Raw genomic sequence first — 11,815 nt, forward strand, 5'->3', positions numbered from 1 at the left:
GCTGTTAGCCTAGCCCTGGGGGAGGAGGGTAGGCAGAAGAGGGGTTTGAGCCTGGGTTATTCTCCAGGGTACTTATAGCCTGGGATCTTCAATGGGGAGGCCCTGAGGAGCCCTCCAAATCTGTAATGGGTGAATAAATGAATGATGAAGCAGAGAGTCAATGAGGGAATGAATCAGTGAATGAACTCAATTGAATGAATGATGAGGGTAGTATAAATAGCCTCCTGTGTACTTGAATGTATCACATGTGTGTGCACATGAGGACATGTGTGAGAAAGCCAGATGACACTGAGAATAACAATCTCTTTCTCTGTCTCTGTCTCTGTCTCTCTCTCCTCTTCCTCTTCCCCTCCTTTCCTCCCACCCCAGGGTCCCCAGAAGAAACATCTTGAGAAGGAGAAGACAGAAGCAGCAACAGGTGACCTATGAGGCAGAAGAAGCTAGGCATCCAGAGTAGGACCTTGGCCTAATGGTTCCTCCCCTATCAGAGAAAGCTTCTCATCAATAAAAGAGACTGTTGGGGAAAATTCAATAAGTATTTTTTTGTATGGCACGCATACTTCTATCCCTTACATGTGTGCCTGCTGAACACTACTCTAGGTTCAAAGTAAACTGTGGACATGGATTAGCATCCACTCAAAACTGTAGTTCGCAAGCCCTCACCAATGTATTTCTTTTACCAGCCATCTAAAAGATAGATGCTAGCTCAAAAAGATATTCAAATTAAGTATCATAGCAGGTTGGTCCATCCAACCTGGGCCTTATGATAGCCAAGTTATTCTATTCCCCACTTCCATTCCTATGATGCCTTAACATTATTGAAAGGGAAAACTCTCCCAGCTTGCTGAAACAGGTCTTATAAGTAGATATGAACTTTGTAGCATTGGACCAATCTTCCATACCCCATTTGTTCTTGGATGACTACGAGTGGGAACAACTACGTGATGAAGATTTGAAAGAAGTAGCCTAGACCAAGGGGCAGCAAAGTAGTGAAGTGGATAGAGTGCTGGGCCTGGAGTCAGGAAGACTCATCTTCCTGAGTTCAAATCCAGCTTCAGCCACTTACCAGCTATGTGACCCTGTACAAGTCACTTAACCCAGTTTGTGTCAATTTTCTCATCTATAAAATGATGGTCATGAGTGAGATACAGGATTTGCCCAAATAGAAGACCTGCATGTATATATATTTTTGTGTATATATATATATATATATATATATATATATATATATATATACGTACATGGAAGACCTCAGAAAAGACTTGGAAGAACTCAGTCAGTCAATAAGCATTTATTAAGCACTTACTACGTGCCAGGCACTGTGCTAAGTGCAAGGGATACAAAGGAAGTCAAAAGACAATCTCTGTCCTTAAGCAGCTCACAGTCTAATGGGGGAGACTACATGCAAACAACTATGAACAAGATTTATAGAGGATAAATTGGAGTAAATCAACAGAGGGAAAGCACCAGCATTAAGGGGGATCAAGAAAAGCTTCTTGGAGAAGATAGGCATTTAGCTGGGACTTGAAGGAAGCCAGGAAAGCCAGGAGGTAGATATGAGGAGGGAAAGTATTCCAGGGATGAGGGAGAGCCCACAAAAATGCCCATATTCAGGAGATGGAGTATCTTGTGTGAGGAACTGTTGGTTATTGGCATCATCCGAGAGTCCAGCAATCCATGTGTATTACTTAGAGTGGTGGTACCGAAGAATTTGGAAACATGAGTGTGTGTAGGTTTTGAGCTAGAGAACTAAGGTGGACAAATATGAGTTCAAGATGTCTTGTACTGTTTGTTTGGCAGCCCATGGTTCTCAATTTTGGAGTACACAGTGGATACTATCAGATTGCTTTAACAGAGGTAGACAGAGAGACGACAGTTTTCATCGTCCCAGCTGGATTTTTACCAGTTTGAGTGCATGCTCCAAAGAATCTCTGATGCATTTGCCACATTTTAATGGCTTATGGAGAAAAAGGCTGGAAACACGAACTATTCAGGAATGATGGAGTACCACAATGACCTCATTGTCTTAGGAAAGACACTGGTTCTTTCCTTCTGCTCCACAGTCTGTTTTACCTCTGCGCATCCACCGGGAATCATCAGTGATCCCCGGCTCCCCACATACATAGCTGGCAGGAAGTCTCTCTCAAGGGCTGAACTGTTCTTGTCTCAGACCACAGCGGCAACCACGAGCCATTGCTGCCATCACCCACAATGTGGTCTCAGTCATAACACAGCAGTGTGGATTGCAGCTGTTGGCAAGAGAGGGAGGCCAGTCCCCAAATCTACTAATGGCAGGCAGGGAGCCCCAGTTCAGGTGCTTCATGTACCCTGGCCAACAGGAAGTGACCTCCAAAGTCAATGGAAAAGGAAATGGGGAATTCTAGGAACCTGCATGCCCGCATCTAGGTCTCACCACTCCCAGTGTCTCATCAATCTGTTCCCTTATATTGTGAACCTATGGAGCCAGATATTTTAGACATAAGAAAAAACACAAGAAGAAATACAAGACTGGGATGACCTCTGGGTATGTAACATAAACGGAGGTGCTTGAGGTTATTCTAATGTTTTATGGCCAGAGAGAAAGACACACCAAGAGATAGGTACAGAGACACACAAAGAGACAGAGACACATAGAGACAGAGAGTCACCATTCTTCACAAAAAAGATGACAGATACTAGAGACCAGTGAGAAAAGACACGAAGGAATAGATAACCTTTGAGCACTTGGACTTGCTGAGGGATCAAGAGGGGGAAAGCACCAGCATTAAGGGGGATCAAGAAAAGCTTCTTGGAGAAGATAGGCATTTAGCTGGGACTTGAAGGAAGCCAGGAAAGCCAGGAGGTAGATATGAGGAGGGAAAGTATTCCAGGGATGAGGGAGAGCCCACAAAAATGCCCATATTCAGGAGATGGAGTATCTTGTGTGAGGAACTGTTGGTTATTGGCATCATCCGAGAGTCCAGCAATCTCAAGTAGTGGCTGTTACATTTCATAAGGTTACATGAAGAAAGACTACATTCCCTGTTGGTGATACTGGTGGCTAGCAAGTGGCTACGAAATGAGAGCTGACTGCTTTAGTAGCTAAAAGTAGTTAGCTTTCCCCGTAATATTGATACTGGGGGAAATGTGGAGCATCTCTCTATGAAGGCCTTTGGTTGTTCTTGTTGAAAACTAAGTGCAGAAGATTAGGTGGGGGTAGCTGGGATATCAGATCTTCTCAGACCAGCTACAAAGGCACTGAAGTTCTAAAATTATATTTTCTTTTACATTTATTTTTTTCTTTAATAAATTTTTTATTTTTTTATCTTTAACATGTGTTTTTAAAGCTTTGAGTTACAAATTTTCTCCCTTCCTCCCTCCCCACCCACCCTCATTGAAAAGGCAAGCATCTCGGTACAGGTTATAGATGGGTAGTCATGCAAAACACTTCCAAAGTAGTCCTGTTGTGAAAAACTAAGTATATTTCCTTTCATCCTATCCTACCCCCCATTTATTCTACTCTCTCTTTTGACCCTGTCCCTCCTCAGAAGTGTTTGCTTCTTATTATCCCCTCCCCCAATCTGCCGTTCCCGCTATCAATCCCCTGCTCTCTTGTCCCCTTCCCCCCTTATTTTCCTGTAGGGTAAGATAGATTTCCACACCCCATTGTGTATCTTATTCCCTACTTAAGCCAAATCCTATGAGAATGAGATTCACTCATTCCCTCTCACCTTCCCCCATTTCCCCTCCACTGTAAAAACCTTTTCTTGTCTGTTTCATGTGAGATATTCTACCTGATTCTACTTCTTCCTTTCTCTTTCTCCCAGTATAATCCTCTCTCACCCCTTAATTTTATTTTCCAGATATCACCCCTTCATCTTCAACTCACCCTGTGCCCTCTATCTATGTACATATAGATACATATGTATACATATGTATATCATACATATGTATAATTTTTTCCCTCCCACTACCCTAATACTAACAAAGGACTCATGAGTTACAAATATCATCTTTCCCTGCAGGAATGTAAACAGTTCAACCTTAATAAGTCTCTTATCATTTCTCTTTCCTGTTTATCTCTTCCATGTTTCACTTGAGTCTTGTATTTGAAGGTCAAATTTTCTATTCAGCTCTGGTCTTTTCCACAGGAATGCTTGAAAGTCTCTTATTTCATTGAATGACCATTTTTTACCCTGAAGGATGATATACTCACTTTTGCTGGGTAGGTGATTCGAGGTTGTAGTCCTAACTCCTTTACCCTTCAGAATATTATATTCCACACCCTGCGGTCCCTTAATGTAGAAGCTGCTAAATCTTGTGTTATCCTGATTGTGTTTCCACAGTACTTGAATTGTTTCCTTCAGGCTGCTTGCAATATCTTCTCCTTGACCTGGGAATTCTGGAATTCGGCTACAACATTCCTAGGAGTTTTCCTTTGAGGATCTCTTTCAGGAGGTGATCGGCAGATTCTTTCAATTTCTATTTTGCCCTCTGGTTCTAAAATATCAGGGCAGTTTTCCTTGATAATTTCTTGAAAGATGATGTCTAGGCTCTTTTTTTGATCATGGCTTTCAGATAGTCCAATAATTTTTAAGTTCTCCCTCCTGGATCTTTTTTCCAGGTCAGTTGTTTTTCCAATGAGATATTTCACATTCTCTTCTAATTTTTCATTCCTTTGGATTAGTGTTACAGTACCTTGATTTCTCAAATTGTCTCTAGTTTCCAATTTCTCCATTCTAATTTTTAAGGAAGTATTTTATTCAGTAAGCTTTTGGACTTCCTTTTCCATTTGGCCAATTTTGCTTTTTAGGACATTCTTCTCATTGGCTTTTTGGACCTCTTTTGCCATTTGGGTTAGGCTATTTTTAAGGTGTTATTTTCTTCAGTATGTTTTTGGGTCTCCTTTAGCATCACTCTCAGTTTTTCCTCTACTTCTCTTACTTGCTTTTTAAAATCCTTTTTGAGCTCTTCCATGGCCTGGGACCAATTCATATTTTTCTTGGAGGCTTTGGATGTAGGAGCTTTGGCTTCATTGTCTTCTTCTGGTTGTATGTTTTGATCTTCTTTTTCATCAAAGTAAGATAATATAGTCTGACTCTTTTTGCGTTGCTTGCTCATGATCTCAGCCAATTACTTGAGTTACAGACTCTTTGTTAAGGTAGGAGTCTGTTTCCAGTGTGGAGAATGTACTGTCCCAAGCTTCGCGGGCTTTGTGCAACTGTTTTCAGAGATACTTCTAGGAACCTGTACATTTTCAGTTCTTCCAAGGAGATATGATCAAGGGCAAGGTGTTTACTCCTTTCCTGGCCTGTGCTCTGGTCTATGAGCACTGTTTTCTGTCTTGGAACTGTGAGGAGGGTTTCCTCTCCACAGCCACTACAAGCTCCACCATGCCAGCACTCCTCCTCACCCCAAGAACGCCACCCAGAACTGTGACCCAGATCCAAGCACGGGCAAAGCAAGAGAATCCTGCATCAGCAGAGAGATCCCTGCAATCCCCCTCTGATCAGCCACTCAATTCCCCCTCAGTCTGTGGGCAGGAAGCTCAGGAAGCAGCTGTCTCCCCAAGGAATGGGGCTGGGATCCTGTGCTCCTCTCTCACCACCACAGACACAGACTTTTCCCACTGACCTTCTAAGTTGTCTTTGGCATTTGTGGGTTGAAAAGTCTGGAAACTGCCACAGCTGCCCTCAATTCAGTCCTCTGAGGCCTGCTCCAGGGTCTCTGCGGCCTGCGTACCCGTACCGAACTGTGCTCCTCTCCCAACCCAGTGTGATATACTTTCTGATCAACCATCTAAGCTGTCTTTGGCTGGAAATTTGTTTCACTGTGTCATTTTGTAGGTTCTGCTGCTTTAGAATTTGTTTAGAGCCATTTTTTACAGGTATTTGGAGGGGTTTGGGGGAGAGCTCAAGCAAGTCACTGCTTTTACTCCACCATCTTGGCTCCGCCCCTACATTTCTTTTTATACTGTAGTCAAGATTCCATTTATCTACAAGTGAATGAATAACTTGTGGGATTGGGAAAAAGATTAAGCACCTATGGGAATAGGGCTAGAGCTATTTGACAAATCATGAATTATTGTTAGGAATTAAATAACTCCTTAGACCAAATGGGGTAGAACTGAAAAGGGAAGAGCTGAAAAAATGCCGGGGCCAAGGAAGTCTTGTCTACACAGGCACAACTGCATTTCAAATTTGATGTCTTATAGACATCTTAAACTCACCATGTCCAGAATGAACTCATTATATTTCCCCCTGAAAACTACTCCCTTCCTATCTTTCCTATTACTATCAAGAGAATCATCATTCATTTGCCTAACCATCCTGGCTTAGAACCTAGGTATTATCCTCAACTCCCTGCTCTCTCACCCTTAGGGTATTCCTCTGTCAGTTTGTTTGTTTGTTTGTTTGTTTTATTAAAGAGGCTATCCCTTGGCTCACTTCTTAAACAGTCCTAATCACTGAATGGGTTTTGCTTCAGTTAAAATTAGAACTCGGAAAGACCTTAGTTTAAAAAGGCCAAGGTCTTCCACTGTGTCCCAGGCCATCTCCAATTGTCCTGATCTATATCTGGTCACAGATGGCTTTGGAGGAGAAAGTGAGGCTGGTGACTTTGCACAGCCTACCCTCCCTCACTCAGATCCAATTCATCAGCAAATCATGACATCATCTTCCTGATGTCATGGTCCCCTTCGAGAAGGACAAACCACACAACCAGAACCCCTTACATTCTCTCACCATCCCCTCCCCACAATATCCAATCTGTTGCCAAGGCCTATCAATTTTATCTTCATAATATCCCTTATATATTCCCTTCTCTTCTTTGGCACTGCCATCATCCTGGTGGCAAACTACATAAGCCGTGTAGCAGGTGGGTTTAAATACAATAAAGGTACATACACAGCCTATTTCAAGGTGCTACTTAGAGTGCAATCTCTACATCCGCCACCAGATGGCACCCAAGCCCTAAATTACCTGCTGGAGTCCCTTTGAATATTGCCTGTCAGCTTCCAAATTTCCTTTTGATATCCGATAAAGCCAAGTTTCAGACTCGACTGATTTAGGCTTTTTAGTTGTTCGGTTCTTTTTCAGTCACGTTCAACTCTTCACGACCCTATCTGGGGTTTTCTTGGTAAAGATACTGTAGTGGTTTGCCATTTCCTTCTAACAAGCTCATTTTACAGATCAGATTAAGTGACATCAATATGATGTGAGAACGAAAAAAAAAAAGCATCAATAAAAACTAAAAAACAAAACAATAAAAGAAGTCAAGAGAGGAGAAAGTATCCAGAAAAAAGAATATCCAGGATCAAAAACTGTAGAGAAGGCAAGTAGGATGAAGTGAGGAAAAAGCACATGGGATATTCTGTCTCCTTTCTCTCTTACCATCTCCTCAATTTCCTCATTTCTGAACCCTTTCTCATCTTTCTGATCCTTCCCCTTTTGGAACCATAAACCTTGATAAATCAACTCTGCCATTGTTCCTGGATGGGGTGTTTCAATTTTTCCCCCTATGTCCCCCGATTTACTTTCCTAGAGGTTATCCAAGAAAAAAAAAATCAACCCTTTTCTGTGTTTAGGCACCAGGTTGCTGGAAACAATTTAAGATTAGTTTAATTCCAAATAATTTCTAATTTAGAGAGATGTCCACAATGGAACAGTTTCCCTATTTTGGGAATTTTGAGAATGGAGTGAATGACACTATGCCTTCTGACTTGTCTCTTTGCCCCCAAGACAATTTTAGGCAACATTTATGGGAATCTTGAACAAGGAAAAGATCATAATATGTTAAATATAATTTGGGGTTAACATTTCCAGAATAGTCACTCTGTTCCTCTCAGGACTATTCCCTCAGGTATTGAAAAGGGTTTCTTCCCTGAGATCATTGTCTTACCTGAATGCAAAAAAAGGACTTTACTTTGAGGTAGGTTAGGGTAGCCACCACTTCTCCTGGGTGGGGAGGCAATGACTATAATTAGACCAGATTCAGTCAACAAGTATTTACATACTTACTCCACTAAATCCTGGGAAATAAAAAGACAGTACTTGACCTCGGGGAGTTTATATTCTAATGGGGGTTCTAATACATAAGACTTACATCCTAATACATAAAAGCAAATAGGTGGGGGTGGGGGAAGGGTATCCCTCAGGGGAAAGGTTTAGAAAGTCAGGAAAGTCAGGAGCACAACAAAAGAGAAATGAAGACATGGTTGGCCTGGGTGTCCTTAAAAGAGAGGTTTTGAACCTAGTCAAAAAGAGGAAAAAGCCTGTGGGAGGAGTGTGAGAAATCCAGTGGTGATTTCCAGAGTTGAATTTCTGGTTACCACCCTCAATCTATTCACCTAATAAACAGCCTTTTTGTCCTCAGTCTATCACCTATCTTTCCAAGGGACTTTCTCCAGGAATCTGGAAAGGCTTCAGAGGAAAATTTTATTTCTTAATATTTCCAGAGAAATTAGAATATAACTTCCACATAATTTTCCTGACTAAAGTGCTCGTCCTTGGTCACCATTGTGCTTGTTTCTGCATTAAAATGTAAGCTTTCTGAGGGTATTCACTGCCTTTGCCTTTATATTTGTATCCCTAACTGAGCAGAGCTCTTGGCACATAGTAAGTGATTAATAAATACTTTTTCATTCATTCATTGATTCATTCATTCATGTGTGTGTCCTACATCTAAAGTTCTCCCTTCCTCTTGTGCAGGGCCAGAAGGCCATCTGCCAGGGAGTTTAGCCTGAATTAGCTAAAGTCAACATTTCCTAAGGGCCAGAAGCTCCTAGCTCTTGGGCGCTGTTATTGGGAGGAAGAACACTTAGTGATTTAAGGAACAATCACTCTGGGGGTGTTTTTTGGGATGAGCAGTGAAGGGGCAGCTGTAGCCTTTGGTTGGGATTCTGCTCCTGACTCTAGCAGACACCTTGGACAAATCACTTTATCTCTCATGCTGATGTAGAGAGGGTAAGGGTTGGACAGAATAATCTCTGAGGGCTCTTCTAGTTCAGCAGTTGATGAAATAAGACACCGTCTTATTTCATGTGTGACTTCAAGACCCTTTCCTACCATCCTGTTTTCCACCTAGGGTCCCATCTAGTTCATCAGAACTCCTGTTGGACTAAACTACAACCCAGGGCTCCTTTCTCTCTTGTTCCTTTCCCTCTTGGACTCCTGGCCAGGCCCATGAGCCTTGGAAGCCAAGCTGCCTTCATCTGAACACTCCCTACTGATTTTACCTTAGTAACATTTCTCACATATGCCCCTTTCTGTCCTTTGACACTGCCACCATCTTGGTGCAGGCCCTCCTCATCTCACACCTGGACTATTACAATAGCCTGCCGGGGAGGGGGGAGGGGGGTCCTGCCTGCCTCAAGTCTCTCCTCACTCCAGTCCATCCACCACTCAGCTATAAAAATGATCTTCCTGAAGTACAGGTCTGACCATATCGACCCAACTCAACATCACATCCAGGATCAAAGATAGCATCCTCTGTTGGGCATTCAAAATCCTTGATAACCTGCCCCTTTCCAATGTTCTAACACCTCAAACACCCCTATGAATTTGATCCAGTGACACTGACCTCTGCAGTCCAGTGGACAAAACACTGTCTGCACTGTCCCCACTCTCTGCATTTCAAGGGCTGCTCCCTGGGCCTGGGATGCTTTCCCTCCTCATCTGTGCCTCCAGGCTTCCCTCAAGTCTAATCTAAAACTCCTTTCCAGAGACCTCTCATATCTAGTGCCTTCCCTCTGTGGATTATTTCCAAACCAAGTATCTATCTTGTTTGTCCACAGCTGTTTGTTTCTTGTCTCCCCCATTAGACTGTGAACTCTTTGAGAGCAAGGACTGTCTTTTACCTTTCTTCATATCCTCATCGTTTAGCAGAGTGCCTGGCACACAGTAGGCGCTTAATACAATACACGTTTATTGACTGACTGACTGACTGATTACCACTGACTTGCTAAAGGGTGGGGAGAGGTGAAGGAGGGAGGAAGTCTCCCCTTCCCCCAGACCTCAGGGATCGGGACTGAGGATCTAGGAGTCAGGAACACCTGAGAGGGTGCTGGGGTGGAGGTGGGGGGCAGGGTCGGGTCACTGCAGTGGGCAAGGCCAGTACTAAGTGTCGGGTTGGGTAGGAAGCTGACTGGAGCGGAGGGAAGGCCAGTTGTAGGCGTGGCAAGCTCAGAAGCCCTGCCCGCCGCAGAGCGAGCCAGAAGGCGTTCTGGGGGCGGGGCTAGCTGAAGCTTCTGGGGACCCAGCGCGAGGCGTAACCTAGGGCGGGGCTTACTGAAGGCTCCGACACTTCGCCGGAGATGGTCGGGGGCGGGGCTATCTTAAACAGCTGGAGGCGCGGTGGGGGCGTGGCGGGGACTGGTAAAGAAGCCTGGAGCGGCCGGGGGCGGGACTTGCTGAGGTATCTTTCTCTCCCCCGCCTTCCGCGAGACCAGGGGCGGGGCTTGTAGAGGTTTCTTTCTCCCCGCGCGCCCGGGGGCGGGGCTTATTGAGGCTCCGACACTCCTCAGAGGCCGCCAGTTGGACCTGGGGGCGGGGCTATCTGAAATAGCTGGAGGCGAGTAGGGGAAGGGGCTTACGGAGTCGCCTCTTTCTCTCCGGCCTTCTCGCGGCAGAGGGCGGGGCTTACGGTGAGACCCGGACGAGCGGAGCGGCCGGCGGCGAGTACACTTTGGGATCCCGAGGCAGTGGGGGTGGTTGCCGCCATGTCTTTCTGCTCTTTTGGCGGAGAGGTTTTCCAGAACCACTTTGAGCCAGGTAACTGGCTTCGGGGCCCCGGGCCTGCTGGGAACGAGGAGAAGCCCCTCCCCCGAGAGGGAGGACGGCGAGAGGGAGGGTCCAATCGGTCTGGAAGGGGAGGGGGCGTGTGTGAGGGGCAGCCTGCTTTGCACTTGGAAAGTCTGGAAATGGGCTTTCGAATCCCACCCAGACTCGGGCCCTGCGGCTCCCGGCAGGTCGCCTCACTTTGCTTGTCTGTAAAATGGAGCTAATAATACTTTCAGGGCAGTTGAGAGGAAAGCTCTTTGTAAACCTTAAAAGTCCTGTTATGGGAATCACCACTTGAGGGTGTGTGGAAGGACAGGGAAGTCTCATCAGTAGGTTGTGGTTTTTTTTTTTCTTCTGGAAAGGGCTTTTATTGAAACATAAGATGCAAACCAAAAAAAAAAAAACTTTCATAACTCAGAGGAAACAACTACCTTAAAATTATTTCTAAATAAAAGTTTTTAAAACTTAATGTTTGCAGCCAGGAATCAGTTTTAAAACATTGTAGGTAAAAAGTTTAGTAATACTAGCTTCTTAAAAAAAATACTTTTTTTTTTTACTGGGAACAAAATGTTTTAACTTAACTTTTTGTTTGAAGTTGTTTTCATTAATTGAAAAAGGATCTTAGAAACTTTTGAGGTTCAGCCTCATTTTACTGATGAGGTTAAGTGGTATGTCCATGGTTACAGAGCTAGTAAATTTTCAGAGATAAGATTTAAACTCAGCTCTTCCTGACTCAAGTCCCCCGAAAGAAAGGAAGGAAGAAAGAGAAAGAAAGAAAAGTACACTTAACGTTACTCATTTTAAAGCGATTTTACCTATGCTATATCTGTGGCTTAAGATAGAGTGATCCTTTTGCCCCTTAAGCTTTTCCACTGACTTTTAACTAGAATTCCTAGATGCCTGTCAATGAGAAAGAGGCAAGGTATGTGTGAGGCATGTATGGGTACATGAGTACTAGTTTTATGGGGGTTTTTGTAAGCCCAATATTTACAAGGCCGATAAAGACTTTATGTATTGATGAAGGGGAACTGAGGCTTCATTTCTTTTTTTTTCTTCTT

The 11,815-nt window shown here is 43.9% G+C and overlaps 2 protein-coding genes across 2 annotated transcripts in view; both read left to right on the forward strand.

Moving 5' to 3' along the window:
* Positions 1-429, forward strand: part of RPL3L (ribosomal protein L3 like) — a 16,229-nt gene extending 15,800 nt beyond the window's left edge. Inside the window, exon 13 of the mRNA XM_027862701.1 lies at positions 370-429. Within this exon, the coding sequence (XP_027718502.1) occupies positions 370-429 (60 nt within the window). The remainder of the gene's footprint in view (positions 1-369) is intronic.
* Positions 430-10,525: 10,096 nt separating this feature from the next.
* MSRB1 (methionine sulfoxide reductase B1) overlaps positions 10,526-11,815 on the forward strand; it is a 13,090-nt gene continuing 11,800 nt past the window's right edge. The window contains exon 1 of the mRNA XM_027862629.1: positions 10,526-10,748. Coding sequence (XP_027718430.1) covers positions 10,697-10,748 — 52 coding nt within the window. The 5' untranslated portion in view covers positions 10,526-10,696. The remainder of the gene's footprint in view (positions 10,749-11,815) is intronic.

Source organism: Vombatus ursinus, unplaced genomic scaffold (assembly GCF_900497805.2).
Source record: "Vombatus ursinus unplaced genomic scaffold, bare-nosed wombat genome assembly UNPS02014770.1, whole genome shotgun sequence".
NCBI lineage: Eukaryota > Metazoa > Chordata > Mammalia > Diprotodontia > Vombatidae > Vombatus > Vombatus ursinus.